General features: G+C 50.6%; 1 protein-coding gene across 1 annotated transcript in view; it reads left to right on the plus strand.

Moving 5' to 3' along the window:
* WDR90 (WD repeat domain 90) overlaps positions 1-14,954 on the plus strand; it is a gene marked incomplete at its 5' end in the record, with an annotated part of 34,771 nt that extends 19,817 nt beyond the window's left edge. Inside the window, 18 exon segments of the mRNA XM_026048970.1 lie at positions 4-170; positions 427-560; positions 989-1,168; positions 2,046-2,146; positions 3,085-3,187; positions 3,684-3,805; positions 4,160-4,319; positions 6,949-7,139; positions 7,392-7,560; positions 7,980-8,091; positions 8,651-8,822; positions 9,592-9,714; positions 9,897-10,077; positions 10,532-10,662; positions 11,702-11,845; positions 13,286-13,405; positions 14,031-14,115; positions 14,797-14,954. Coding sequence (XP_025904755.1) covers positions 4-170; positions 427-560; positions 989-1,168; positions 2,046-2,146; positions 3,085-3,187; positions 3,684-3,805; positions 4,160-4,319; positions 6,949-7,139; positions 7,392-7,560; positions 7,980-8,091; positions 8,651-8,822; positions 9,592-9,714; positions 9,897-10,077; positions 10,532-10,662; positions 11,702-11,845; positions 13,286-13,405; positions 14,031-14,115; positions 14,797-14,954 — 2,553 coding nt within the window.
* Positions 14,955-15,064: the final 110 nt, after the last annotated feature.

The following is a 15,064-nucleotide window of genomic DNA, read 5'->3' on the forward strand; positions in this document are numbered from 1 at the left end:
CAGGTGTACATTGGCCACTCGGAGCCAGTGCGACACGCTGCCTTCACCCCAGACCAAGAGCATGTTGTCAGCGTGGGAGATGCCATCTTCCTGTGGGATTTCCTAGCCCCGTCTGCAGAAGAGTCACCRCCAGCTGCGTGAGTGCCCCATGCTGGGCAGTGCTTTCCCCTGCTCTTCTTTACCTCTGCTGCAACATTGCCCAGCAGTTTAACTTTGGTCTTGTTGCCTTTCCAGTGCACGTTCTTCCCAGCCTGACCTGCCTCCCACGGAAGGTGAGTTTGGCTCTTCCCCTGAGTTGCATTGCTCAGTGTATTAGCAGCTTTTCCACAACTGCTCTTCATTGGTATAGTAGGTGGCTCTTCAGGGTGTAGTAGGTGGCGGGGTGGGGATTTTTAGTTCTTTTGGGGAGAAAATTGATGCTCAGAGCTTTTCTTTCACAGAAAGGAGCTCTGAGAAGCTCAAGGATGCCACTGAGATTCCTCGGCAGAYTGCTCCTCTTCCACTGTTGCCCTCGCCACCATGTCTGGGTGTTGGTTCTGTCCACCAAGTGGGATGTCGTGGTAAGAGAAACCCCCTGTAGGAAAGGGAGAGTTGATTTRGGGAAAACTCCCTGTCACCAGCACTGTGAGTACAGAGCAGCCCTGAAACATTCTCTGTCCCATGTCCCCTTTGGAGGCTGAGAAATGGCGCTTTGCATTTCCCTTCCTAAATCGGATAAAGCCGCCCAGAGGGGTAGGCAGAGATCACCCCCTTCAGCACCCGTTTATCATCTGCTCTATAAGTGAGCTGCTGACATAGCTTTTGTGAGGGTTATAGTAAATATTTTGGACATACCTAGTGGGAAATGCCCACTTTGCACTTCACCCTACACATAGGTTGTTGAATAGCACAGGAAAATGACATTGCCAMAAATCAAAGGGGGGGTCACACCTACAGCAGTTCTGAATCACACAGGTAGTTCTCTTTTCCCACCAATTTTTCTCTTCAGGTATTTTCTCTGAGTCAGATGAAGAGGAAGAAACAAATCTCCCAAGCAGCAGCCAAACGGTGGCGGACGGAGACAAAGACTCCTCAGTCCTTGTGGAGTCATTGAGGAGTGAGGAGCCTTTTGTCGTGAGGCCCAAAGTGAGACAGGAGAGCTCAAGGTCTCCCCCTCACTCTGGAAACGGTAAATCAAGGRGTATTCTCATCTTCTAAAGGACTTGGCTCCTTAGGTACAGTGGGTACAGGCCTGCAGGGCAGCACAGCTCTGTCCCTGAAAAAATGAGGAAATATCAGTATAAATATGGGTACGGATAGACCCAAGGCAGCACTTAACACACTGTTAGCTCACTCGCCAGACACGTGTTCTGAGCTGAGAGATGAAGGCCAGCATGTGTTCCTAGGGGTTCTTCCCTTGTCCTGGGCCTAATTTGCCAAAGGAAATCATCATTAAGAGAAACTTATGCTCATTTCTAAAACTGCTTGTTTGTCTGGCTGTTTCCCCACTGCTCCTCTAGGCCTGCCAGAAGCCCCTCTTCAGCTTGTCAGCTTTGAAGTGGCACATTCTATTAAACCCAGCTGAAATTAAAGCTCCCAATGCCTCTATTAATAGATACCCAGCCTGCAAGCTGCAGCAGTTTGTGGCTGGCTGCCAGAAGCCTGCAGCTGCCAGCGCTCCCAGCCTCGGGCAGGATTTGCTGGAAAGCTTCAGCCTAAGAGTATGGCTGCTGGTCGTATTAAAGGCATCTTCCCAACCACGTGGCTTATGCTTTCGCAGCACGAGGCGTTTGCCTTTGGGCTGTTTGTAGGGTGATGCGATGGTTTTGAATAGGACGATGGAATCGGGTGGGTATTTGTTCTTTGCTGCTGGATGTCTTTCCCGTGGTCAGGCATGTAGCAGCGTATGTGAGTGCCATCCGATTTTCACCTCTCTCATATGTTGGTGTGTTTGCACATATGTACCCCTCCCCAGGGTCATGGGGCATAGCAAGGCACAACCCAGCTGCTTCTCGCAAACCATTCCCACGTGCAGTTACACGGGTATTTTCTTCTTTGTGTGGCAGCATCCAGAAAGGAGACCAAAGGTCCTAAATCCCAGTGCTCCGYCCGCCCAGATTCCTACCGGCATTTTACTCCTCGCTTTAAGGCATCAGTGCTCCCCCAGGTGAGAATCAGGGCACTGCTGGGCACCTCAGCAGGTGAAGAAGAGGCATTTTGGGGCTGGGATAGGCAGCTTTTCAAAACAGTTTCCATTTTATACTTCAGTTGAAAGCAATTTGTGAAATATACCCTTGGGTCTGGTGTTCAAATAGAAACCCTTAATATTAGTCTCGCTTGCTCTTCAGCACGCTGCTCTTTCCAGACCAGTAAAAAGTGAGTTGTGCTCAATTCTTGTTCCGTTCAGCAAATCTGCATAAATTTTTATTCAAAAGAAATGGAAATGGCATGCGCTATAGAAAGTGAAAGACGGGTGAGCAATGAAGTGATTCATCGTGCACCCATATTTGYGAGCAGATGCATTGGCAGAGCAGGCTGGGGAAGGCAAGCTATCTAGTGTAGTGGAGATAGTCAAGGCATAGCTCTTGCTCTGTTAACAAACAGAGCAATAACAAAACAGAAACTTAACCTTTTTCTAAGCTCTGCTGTTCACTGTGTAGGCAGAACAGCTACATTCAGTTTGTTCCCTCCATTTTCTCCTCTACCTCCCTATACACCTCTTGTAGCATTTTCCCCCCAACTATCTTCCTATTCAAACATCTACATCACTAAGTCAGCAAAACCCACTGAACTCTTTCCTAGAAGGATTAACAGCTGCTCATAGGCTGGGCGGTTCGTGCCAGCCTGTTTTGTGCCCCCTGTGAATGTATCTGTGCCTGTTTGGCTGGTGCAGTTTCTCTTTTTTTTATGTATAAGTGTGCACTTTGGTCTTCATGCATTAATTCATTGAATTTGTACTGAGTTATGTGAGCATTGACATGAACTTGTGTATAAGAATATGTGTTTGTGCTGGCATGCTTCCTTTTTCCTGTGTGAGTCTTGTGTGTACCTGAATGGGGCATCGTTCTAGAGCTTATTTTAAGTCAGTGACTACTTTTCTTGCAGAGTTTCTCATCTCCTCCAGCTGGCCATGAGGTCTTGAAGCTAAAAGCAGTGATTGGCTACAATGGAAACGGCAGAGGGAATATGGTGTGGAACCCAGACACAGGTACACTTGGGATGGCTCTGGAGAGCTGTCTGGGCACATGCACTGAGCCAGCTTACAACCTTCTGGCTGTTGGGCTACGCTCTTTGCCTTAATACAGTGATTCTTTGTGTTGAGAGAATCCAGTCTTTCTTTTTATTTGCTTTTTTATTTTAGTTATGGGCAAGAGTTAGAGGATACAGGCATATTGGAGAACACTGTTGGCAGGGCAGCCTCAGGCTTTAGATGCCAAGTGGCTAGAGCAGGGGGAAGGCTGTTACAAAGGCCATCTCCCCTCTTGTTTTCAGAGCTGCAGTGATGCCCTACAGCTTTGCTTTGCTCAAGTTAGGGGAAGAGAGATTTGCCCTAACTCCCCTCTCAACCTGATAGGAAGCAGGCTGCATTAGCTGTGTAGAAGAGTCAGCTTTTATGTATCATTGTCATGTAAGTTATAGTGGTTGCTGTATGTGAAGCTTTGCACGGAGAACTCCCCGTCTCCTTATGTTATGCTCCCTAATAGGCTTCTTTGCCTACACCTGTGGTTGCATCGTTGTGGTTGAAGATTTGCACTCAGGGTCGCAGAACCACTGGCTTGGCCATGCTGAGGAGATCTCTACACTGGCCGTCAGCCACGATGCCCAGGTAGGAGCRACTTCTGCTTCCCTGGGGCTGTGTTTTTCATGTGATCCTTTGGGCTGAAGGCATGTTAACGAGGGAAGTCCTGTTCATCCTTCTGCCTGCTGCCTGGATATGTGGGATTATTGGAATAACTAGTCTTGAAAGATCTTTATTTTATTTGCTGTGTTTACTCAGTGTGACACTGAAGCTTTCAGCCTTCTTCTGGGTGATTGTACCTCTGAGCATTAGGTGATAGTGATTCTTATAGAATTTTTCATTTGGTAACTGTCTTTAATTTGAGTTATGAAGATTAATCAGCTAATGAACCATCTTCTAATTACTTGCTGAAGTCTCAGTGACAGCATATTGTTCTGCTAGGCTCTTGCCTCTGCTTCGGGACGGAGGAATGGAGACTCGCACTGTCAGATCTGCATCTGGAACGTCCCGGATGGGGTTTGCACAAGACGCCTCTTCCATCATGAGACACAAGTGCAAGCCATGGCATACTCTTGGGATGACAGATTCCTCATTACGTTAGGTCAGTATATCTCTAACTGCAAGGTATAAGTGTGTAAGTATGCCCTAGAATAGACGGTTCATGGAAGGAATGTGCTGTAAGTGTAAAGTCTGCAAGATGTGTGCCAGGCTCACGTGGGTGTGAAGTTTGTCCAGCAACTGTTGCTTGGTAGTCTTGGCACCGGGCAATGTTTTCACAGTAAAATTGCCAGGAAGCTGCTTAAACTGAGTATTTAGTAATGCAGCATATTAAACTGCAAGTGATCTCAAGTCCTTTTGTGAGTGGCCACATGCAGATGGGCTCCCAGGGCAGCACTGAGAAGGGGAAGCATGTGCCCCCTCATCTTGGCTGCAAATATGATGGCTGGGGCCACACCAGCTCACATTCAGTTCTTTCTCATTGCCCCAGTAAGCTTGTTTCCAAATAATAGTGCTCTTCTGGCTCATCAGTGCTTGTTAAGCTTATGTAAATAGTTTRCAGTTACTATATATAGTATCCATAGGGAAATGCCTTCTTCTGGACTTCTTATTGTTGCTTAGCTGGAATTGCACAGAAGAAGCCAGGCTTCAAACTGTGAACCGCCTGCCAACCAGTGATGCCAGCACAAGATGGACACTCAAGCTGTCTGCTTTGTTTAAGCAGGGGTTATTTGAAGGACAAATATGCAATTAGTAAGCTCTTGTTTTGCATGAGAGAGGACCTGTGGAGCAGGCGACATATTCCCTCTGGGCTGGTGAGTCTGCCCTTGGAAAAAAAAAACAAAAAGCATTGCCCTAGAAAAAGGGAATGGGATTCTGCAGCTTTGTGTTTTCCACATAGCACAACGGGAAAGAAGCTCTGTCCAGCTCTCTGCTCTGTGCAGCAGAGAGTAGAAAAGCTGATAGTTTCCACTGAGAYTGCAGAGCGTGGAAAAGGCCGGCGAGGTGCCAGTTCCCAAGAAAACACCCCTTGCTCAGCAGCACAAGGACATTCTCCTCCAGAGGTGTCTGGGAGCTGGGAATACTTGCTGTCATCAAGGTCCATACCACCAGCTGCCACCCAGGTGCTGTGCCTTCCGTTAAGATCAGTTGCCCTTCCAGCATTGACCTCAGCAGCAGCTTTGTCTCTTCTTTGTTATAAAAATGTTGCTAGCCCTGTAAGCATAATACCCCAGGAGGGACTGCAGGGGTTGGTTGTTGAGGGCTGCAGTAGCCACTGAGGCTGTGGAAACAGCAGGAGATCTGCTCTGCCTCCTGTGATTGCCACCACTCCAGTCATCAGCCAGTCCAAATGCTGGCTGGAGACCTTGGAAGTCATCAGGCTACTTACCTGTCCTCAGAGAAATAAGGATCCATCATGTTGTGCAGCTTTTGCTGTTGCTGAAGGTCAGTATATAGACCAACTCCAGCCAGCTGTGTTGTCAGTCACTTGTCTTCTGATATGAGAGAATTCACTSTATTTCAAACCTGTTTCAAAGTTTTATGTCAGCTTCTGTCTCGAGCAGTAGTTCTGTTACAGGAGTTGAACCTTGTTGTTTCCTGGCTCCTCAGGTAATTGTGAGGCTTCAGTGCCCTTAATGACAAAATACAAAAGAAAGAAGCATTTTAGTGACAGTATGCCTCAGAAGTGTTCAGTGGCTGTAGTTCAGTTGCTACAAGCTGAGTAGATCCACAGAAGATAGGAGCATCTTGGGTAGATCTCAGAACATACAGCAAGATCATCCTGAATTGTTTCTTCAGTTTTGCCCACAAAGGGTGCTTTATCACTYGTTTCAGTGCCAGCTTTGGCAGGAGCCTTTTGCAATAGTGAATAGATAAAAGGATGTCAAGTGGTTTCGCTTGCATGTCTTCCAAAAACATGAGGTTACCGTTTTCAGCTATACTGATCTGCCACGGGCTTGGGAGGAGGCCAGTCCTTCTCGCGTTCCGCTTCGCTCCTGCWCTCTGTCCCTTGGAGCTGTGACTGCAAGTCCATTTAGTCGCGTGTCCCTGTGCAGAACTGTGGGAGAGCACAATTTCCCTGGGGGTTTGCTCTTGTTGTCTTAAAGGCTGTCTCTGCTTCTCTCATGCCTTCAGAGAGCCCTTTGAACGCTTAGCTTTGAAGGAAAATAATAATATCTATGTATAATAAATAATACCTGCTACAGCTCCCTCTAATCCCTGCTGGGACCTCCAACCCCTCTCTGCAACCCCTTGCTGCAACACAACATTGATTAAGACATTGATTTAGATACTGTGAYTTGAGACTCTACCACMTCTGCTTGTTCTACCCCAGCRGTACTCTGTGCTGTGGTACCTGGCACATGCCAGCTGTGCCTACCATAGATCGTGCTCTGGATGTAGGTCTGTCCTAGCACCTGATGTGCTGTTACAACCATGGATGACAGAGCTGAATGCCCAAMCTAACAGCAGGTCATTTTTTACGTGCCAGGGCAGAGCCACTGCCATTGCTGGGGCCAGTCCTCTTTAATATCTTTATTGATGATCYGGATGARGGGGTTGATTGCCCCCTCAGCAAGAYGCTTTGGCTTAGGACAGTGCTGGTAGCCATCATCTCTGAACAACTGGATAATGCCGTGACAAACTTGATGCATATATGTACAATGAATATTGCTTAGGCCATCCAAAAGAAATGGGACAGCTGCAGAATTTCTTCCTACTGTCTTTCCTAGGTGACTACAGTGATCAAACTATTGCTCTGTGGAGTACGTACACTTACGAACTCCTATCATCGACTCGCATCTCGGAGCCAGTCCATGACGTGGCTTTTAGTCCTTTTGCACACGGAGAATTGGCCTGTGTGGGAAGGGGAGCAGTGACATTTTGGGCGTTGGAGCAGCAGGGAACTGACTTCAACCTCAAGGTAAATCTCTTGTTTATATTCATGTTCAGCACCTTCCTTTTCCAGCTCCCTTGGCGAGCGAGAGGGAAGCGCTGCCACTACAAGGCTTTGTGGGAGTTGGTTTCCCTTAGCAAGATGATGCTGCCTGACCATGACTGGCTCTTAATTGCATGTGATGCAATAACTAAATTGTGTAGGTGGGTGATTCTTTTCTTTCCTGTAGCTAAAACACAGCTTTCTCTTTGGTCCKTTTGTTTTATGTGGCTTTGGCAGGTTCACGAGGCCCCTGTCCCTGATATATTAGGAGTGGTGGAACTGACCTCACTGTGCTACGGTACCGACCCTCTTCTTTATAGTGGCACCAACACTGGCCAGATCTGCGTGTGGGACACAGAGACTAATCGCTGCTTCATGACATGGGAGGCTGATGAAGGCGAGATCGGTGAGTGCAGATGCCCCAGGCATCCATTGGGATTGTATTAAATTCCACAGAAACTCATGGGGAAAGATCATCTATGAGCTTGCAGGCTTTCGTTTTCAGCTGTGTCCCTGTCTTTGGAGAACTTTGTTGCTCTGTCAGGTGCAAGAATGGAGTGACAGTGGATCTGTGACCCAGATTTCCTTGCCAGAGATGAGTTCAACTCTAATCTTTAAAGAAAATCTATATAGACATGTGAAGACATATAGACATATCTAAACACAAATCTATAAAGACCCTGGGTATGGGGTGCAGTTCCCTGCTGTGGTGGAACCTCCCTGCCCACCTCAAACGAATCAGCTGGGCTGAGAGCAGCAGATGCCAGACGCTGTCCGTGAGCCGTGCGGTTCCTCCAGGTGCTGTTTGTCCCCTTGTGTCCCCAGGCGTGCTGCTCTGCCGGCACCAGCGGCTGGCCAGCGGCAGCAACACCAAACGCATCCGGCTGTGGGCAGTGGCAGCCGTGGAGGAGCTGAGGCTGAAAGGCTCCRACGCCAGGTAGGAGGCTCGGGGCCRCAGGGTCCCTGCTGTGCTGCTTGCTCGTGGCTCTCTGCGCTCCTCGTCCGGCTGCCCCCAGGCTCTGACTAAGAGGTGGCTTCTCACGCACTGATGTCAGCTCTGACTGCAACCACGCGTTGTGTGATACCTTTCATTCTTTGCTTTTCCTCTCCATCCCATGACTGCTGATTCATTTGTTCTGGATCTTTTTCTGAATTTTGCCACAAAGAGATGGACCCTCTTGCTCCTGGAAATGGAGCTTACTATTCCTAGCACTTTAGTGATATGTAGGAACRTCTTTAAGAGAACCAGTTAAAATATATGGCTTTTGTTTTCTCTCCTGTAATGTTGCCTCCCTTATTCTCTTTCTCTTTCCTATAAAATATAGTTTCTGTGCAAGTATAACAGTAGCAAATGTTCTGTACAGAGGTCCCTCACTGAACTATCTGCAAATGCATCACARGAGGTAATAGAAAACTGGTAGGGGCAGCCTTTAAAGAGGACAGAGTGACTGTTCCAGCAGCTGAGCCAGCCTTTCCTGGGTCCTCCTTTCCTCCAGGTCTAGCTCTGTCCTGCTGGAACATGAGATGACCCTCGATGGGACAATAGTCAGCGCAGCCTTCGACGACTCCCTGGAGATGGGAATTGTGGGCACCACCACAGGAACGCTGTGGTACATCAACTGGACAGAGAGCACGAGCATCCGGCTCATCAGCGGCCACAAGAACAAGGTTAGGTGGTCTGTGAAGGAGGAGGTTTGTCCTGCAAAGCAGCTTATGTTTCGTGTGCTGCCTGTGCTCAAAGGGCCATGCTCAAAGCATGCACGGGCTGCAGAAATGTTCCCTGRACTGGTCGTGAGAGGGGAGTTCATGGAGCTGCAGGGCTTGGCTGATGTGGACAGGGCACTGGAAGAGCCCTGTGCTCCTCCTTGAGCTAACTGAGGAGTCAGACATGAAGAAGTCTGGGCTCATCCACTTTAGCCTTAGCTGTTTAACTGCCTTAGCCTGTTAATAACTGTGTGTCTTTCTGTCCGAGTGGAAAAGTGACAGTTCACTGAGTCACCAAGTTCAATGAGTACTGACTAAGGGATGCATCCTGGAAGCAGTCTTGCTTGCTAGCTAGACATCTGTACTGGGTAGAGTCTTTGCCTAAAACATTAACAGGTTTGMAGGGTGACCATTTTGAATGCTGCTGTTGCTTTGGACGATCTTTAGGCTCCACAAGAAAGTTTTCAAATGGTAGAAGAGAGAATATTACTTAAGCCTATGTCACAGAGCACCTGATCCTACCCTTGTGGTTTGGTTTACCTATTTCCTTTACAAGTCCAACTATAGGTCCCAAATTTAAGCACAAAMAGAAAACACTTCACCTTTCCTAATGTATGTGACATCTGCTGTTTCCTCTGAGAAGAGTCCTGGGGGATGAGAGGGCAGATGACAGATGAGCTCTAAACTGTGGCATTTATAAGGCCCCTTTCTTCCATCTCCGTCATTGCTGCAGGTGAACGAAGTGTCCTTCAGTCCTGATGAGACTCATTGTGCCACGTGTGGTGAGGATGGCAGCGTGAGGATTTGGTCGCTGGGCAGCATGGAGCTGGTGGTGCAGTTTCAGGTGCTGAACCAGGTAATCCTTGGGAATGCATTAATCTTTTTGCCTAGAAAGTAGGTGCTAGCCACTGTTGGGATTACAAGGACTTCTGTGTCCTCACAGGTTAGGTTGAAGCTGTGAGAAACACTTGCAGSTGCTGTGATGTGCACAGCTCTGCTGTCTTGTGTCCTCAGGTCTCTACTCTTACTCCTTTGCAGAGCTGCCAGTGCCTGGCCTGGAAGCCTCAGCCCATCGGCACCAGGCTCACTGGGAGCCAGCACGTGGTAGCAGGGTACAGCGATGGCACCATCCGCGTGTTCAGCATTTCCAGGACAGAGATGGAGCTGAAAATGCACCCGCATGCTGTGGCGCTGACAGCAGTTGCCTACTCCACGGACGGTGAGGCTGCACTCCGCTGTCCTTTACAACAGCAAGGAGGCTTCAGCTGTGCCTCGGTCATCTGGGCACAGGCCAGGCTCCCAGCAGCTCTGTGGACTGGTGTCCTGCCCAAAATCCCAACGCTGGGGAGAGCTGGAGAGCTCATATCAATGACCTACAGTAGATCCACCAACTGAGTACCTGGGAGATGGCAGGTGCATTGGCCATGGTACAGCTAAGGGCTGTGAATGCAACATACGTTCCTTTGTGTCCTTCTGTTGATAACCTACATCAGCTCTTCTTCGCATGTGGTGTTTGGAAGGGTGTCCCTGAGACAGTTTCTCACCCACACCCTGAACCAGCTGTTTCCAGCTTTTCACAGTTTGGGAACACTATGGAAAGATCTTGGATCTTTTTCTATGTTTTTTTTCCATCTCCCCCAAGAAGTGACCCATTCTGTCGTCTTTGGTCACAGGAGAAATCGTTTTGTCAGGGGGCAAGGATGGACTCGTGGCTGTGAGCAACCCTCGCACGGGAATGACTGTTCGCATCCTCGCTGACCACAAAGGCTCCCCCATCACCGTCATCCAGTGCACGAGGAAGCAGGTGAGACCTCACCACCTCTGCCCTGCTGCTCTCCTGCAGCAAATCTCCTGTGTGTCACTGCACAGCTGGAGGAAGTAGCTGCAAYGTGGCAGGGCTGGTCACAGAGCAAGCTTTGTTGTGCCTCTCTTCGCTGTTGGGTCCCCAGGACCTCTAATAACTTCTGTTCAGTTGCTCTAGGGTTATTGTCAATGGAGTAAAGGTGTAATCCTGAGCAAGCCTGTGCCTTGGAGGTGACCTGTGCTGGTACRAGCATGCTGGAGCTCTTGCCCCACAGGCTCTGCCACAGGCACCACTTTGGAGCAGCCAAAGGCTTGAGGGCTCAAGGTGGCCCCTGAGAAAGGCCACGCCATGGTCTGTGCACTGCTGGCAGCAGCAGCCTTGCCTCCTGTGTGGAGCTGTTTGTGTGGTTTGTACAACAGCATGATGTTTTTAGCCTTTCCTTTGACTTTCTGTTCATGGAGAATCTCTCTTACTTTGCACAATTTTTGAGACAAGAATAATTTTGCCTAACTTTTTAGGCTTTAAAATCATCCGTGTTTGCAAGGCTGCTTTCCCTGGTAATTCTAGGCTTACTTGATCCTCCTCASTTTTAGATGAAGGACATTCTTAGGACAAACACAGTAACTGCAAGCACTTTTCTGGGAGGACATGCAAATGCAGAGAGCATCGTAGAGGAGAGATCTGTATCGTTTGGGCCCAGCACTTGTTCCTCCTTCAGCAGCCTCTTCTGGCAGAGGATGTCAGCCCAGATCACGGTGCTGGTTTTGGTGCCAGCAGCTGCCCTGTCCTGCTGTGCAAGGACATCCCCATGGGGCAAGGCAGAGTTGCCCATGTCATTGAGCCTGATAAGAGACTTTAAGGACTGTCAGGTGAGAGATTCTAGGTTAGTCTTGCCTAATCCTAGATTATCTAATCTCTACTATGTAAGGTCTGCATTCTCATATATTTTTTTTTTCCTATACCAGTCTGTTCTTGTTGGCAGCTCTCTTTTAAAGAGTCTCTATTGCAGGAGTGGTCATGTTGCCTTTTTCCTCTGTAGTACTATGACTTTGGGGTGGAAGGCAGCGAACTGTGGCTGGCCACGAGCTCAGACCGGCGGGTCAGCATCTGGGCCTCCGACTGGCTGAAGAACAAATGTGAGCTCCTGGACTGGCTCAGCTTCCCTGCTCCTGCAGTCCCTGAGGTGAGAATGAGGCTCGCTGGCCTGTGCACACTCATGTCATGAGCCCTGTGCTGTCCCTTGGCCCCTTTAGCCCCTCTCCCTGTCTGTGAGTGGGATAAAAGGCCCCCATCAAAACACATATTAAATTGTCCGCTCAACCTAATGCATCTTAAATATGTCTTCCAAATCTGAAGGAGGGATGTTTCAGGGTTGTGGTTTCACACTGTGACTCCAGCTGCCTGGGTGCAAGTGAAATAGCCAGGTGAGTGCTGCTGTGTGGGGAGAAGGCCACACAAGTCGGGAGTTTGGGGKTTGGCTGTCCAGCTGCCAACACGCAACCCCAGGTCACACCAGTGCTGCTGATCCCTTTCAGCATGAAAATTCTCCTTGGGGCCCTCTCAAGGAGAGCTGGGGTTGTTACAGCTGGGCAGGTCAGGTACAAACAGCAAACATGCTTAGGAAAGGGAACTTCAATATGAGTTCTGCTGCTCATGGGATAAGTTGCTAATACACCTTTTAAGGCACAGGTTTGCAGTGTGAATGGCAGCACTGCCTTTGTAAGCACGAGGAGCCAAGAACTGCATTTGCAAAGAGCTAATGCACTTGTTCTGTGCGAAACAGAGCACGAGCCAGGAGTCAGCACACACAGTGCACAGAAGAGTGACCTAATGACAAGCATGCTGCTCATCTCAGCACCCCCAAACTGCATGAATATTCTGAGCTAGGAGCCCAGTGAACGAGAAGGTTTATAGAGCCAAATATACTATGTTATCCCTAAGTGCCTGTGATGGTTTGCAGGCCACTTCAGCTCCAAACTATGTGTGAGATTTGGGTTGGTAGGACAACTTCTAGGAAGTGGAGGAGGGTCTGCATTGCACAGGACATGAAGACAGCCTCAGATACGTGTGTTTTTTTTTTTTTTTTTTTTTTGTCATGTAAAAGGATGCTGGGTCTTTATGGAGGAAGCATCAGTAGCACCTCAGCCTGCTGCTTCCTGGGGTCCAGCTGTGCTAAGGCAAATACAGCAGCTGGGGTCTGTTAATGCTCCTTCCATTTGCTCCCAGAACATCTTTCTGGGAAGGACCGATCTTACGTTCAGTTCTGTAGATCTTCTGCACCCTGTTTGTGCATGCTGAAACCCATCTACAACCCACTCCCACCTTAAGCTCATGTAGGAATAATGTCCAGCCTGCTGAACCCTCACACGTCTTGCTTCTACAACAGCTGACAATAAAGAGACTTGCTTTATGTCCCCATGACCGTACGTGTTTGCTCCTTGYGTCTTTGCAGGGAGCATGTATGAGACCATAAAACTAAAGGGAGGAAGCAGACTCCATCATATTAATATCCCCAATATCCTGGTGCACCCACAGCTCCCCTCTTGGCCCTCACCCCACCTCCAGGCTAGGCATGGCTGGAGGAGCTCGCCTCACTTGTGTTGCTTTTGGTTTCCCCTCGCAGGGTCTCAGCAGCCTCCCTCCCAGCCTGGCAGCATTCTGCCCTTGGGAACACGGCACTCTGGTCTACGTCGGCTTTGGGATGCAGAAGGAAGCCTTGTTTTACAGTCTGCACAAGAAGCAGGTACTTGTGCCCTCCCTGTGCCACCCGCTGCCCTTCCAGGGCCATGGGGATTTGCCTCTGCCATGGAGTTGGCCTTGGCTCGCAATGAGCAACATGCGGGGATGGGGAAACACCGCTGCCTTGTCTTGATTTAGAAAACCTGCAGACCAAACCAGGGGGTTTTGTGGGCTTTATGCGTTGAGAGGGGTGGCTCTAGGGAGCAAGGGGCCCTCTTGGTGCATGTCCTGTGCAGATAGCACCCCCACACTGAGCAGGACCCAACACGAGCAGTAAAACAGTGTAAAGGTGGGTGGTGGGCTCAGCCGAGCAGCTGGATTTTTCTCTTCYAAAACTCTGAAGCTGCCCCAGGTAGGCAGTGAAGATAGTCTATACCTAGCTAAGGCTGCGGGTTGCCAATGCTGCCCTCCTGCTTCTCAGGSTGATGGGAGGAGGCTTTTGCTTTCAGAGGCACTAACAGTCTCTAAACTGAGTCTGCTCTGGAAACTCAGTGCCTTGGGGGATGCTGTGCATCTGCCAGCCGTTCCTTTGAGGAGCCCTTAGCCTTCCCCAAGGGTGTGACTTGAGCAGCTCCGCTCCGCCGCCTGCTCCCCTTGGAGCTGTTGGTGTTTCTCTTGCTGGCGTGCAGGTGGTCGAGAGGATCCCCTTGCCCTACTTCGCCGTGTCACTGAGCCTGTGTCCCACCGCGCGCCTGCTGGCCCTTGGCTTTGGTGGTAAGTGCTGGAGGGTGCCCTGGGCTCTGCGCCCCGCAGCCTGTCCCCCATTACCCCGGGAGGGAGGGACCTCTTCTCTCTCAAGCCCAAGCACCCTTTAGATGAGAGGTAGGTGCACACACACCCGACCACAGCCACGAATCCCTGCAAGGCACCTGGGGCAGCTACAGCCCTGGGGGTGCGGGTGGCCGCCCCCCTGCTCCGCAGGGTCTGTGCGAGGCAGGGAGGGAGCACTGGGACACTCTCACGTTTAGAAACGTGCTCACATGGGGCATGTGCTTATTCCTGAGGGAGATTTGCTYGTGTGACCCTTCAGTGCTGTAGCAGACGAGTGTCCCCGGCCTCCCCTACACCGGGGTGCAGCCACACGCATCAGTGCAGCACAGTGCTCCGACCCACGGCGTGGAGCTGCCTCCGGGCTCTCGCACCTCCCTGGCCAGCCCTCCCTGCTCCGAGGAGCTCTCCCTGTCCCTCAGCTTCTCCCAGCGCTGCTCGGAACGTGGGACAAACCCTTCACACACGAAGGGGTGGCGATGATCCGCAAAGGGAGCGAAATGGGAACGCGGGGATGAGGAGGGGAGGTCTCGCTGGTGTCAGCAATGCTCTCCGCGCGCGGGGCGAGGGTTTGAGGCGCGAATCGCAGCCGTGTCCCGCGGCGCTCACGCTGCCCTTTCCCCGCAGAGCGGCTCGTGCGGCTGCAGCGCGGCGCGGCGGGGCCGCCGCACGACCACGCCGCGCACCACGACGCCGTGCACCTGTGCCGCTTCACGCCCTCGGGCCGCCGCCTCTTCACGGCCGCCTACAACGAGCTGCTCGTGTGGGAGAGGACGGGGCGCTGAGGGCGGCCCGCCCCGCTCCGGATCCGCGCCGGATCCGCGCCGGGTCCGCGGCGGGCAATAAAGAGCGGAGCTGCGCATGCGCACGCGCGGTGGCGCGCGGCTGGGGCCGC

The sequence above is a fragment of the Nothoprocta perdicaria genome, unplaced genomic scaffold (assembly GCF_003342845.1).
Source record: "Nothoprocta perdicaria isolate Ctin4 unplaced genomic scaffold, notPer1 scaffold_59, whole genome shotgun sequence".
In the NCBI taxonomy this organism is placed as follows: Eukaryota; Metazoa; Chordata; class Aves; order Tinamiformes; family Tinamidae; genus Nothoprocta; species Nothoprocta perdicaria.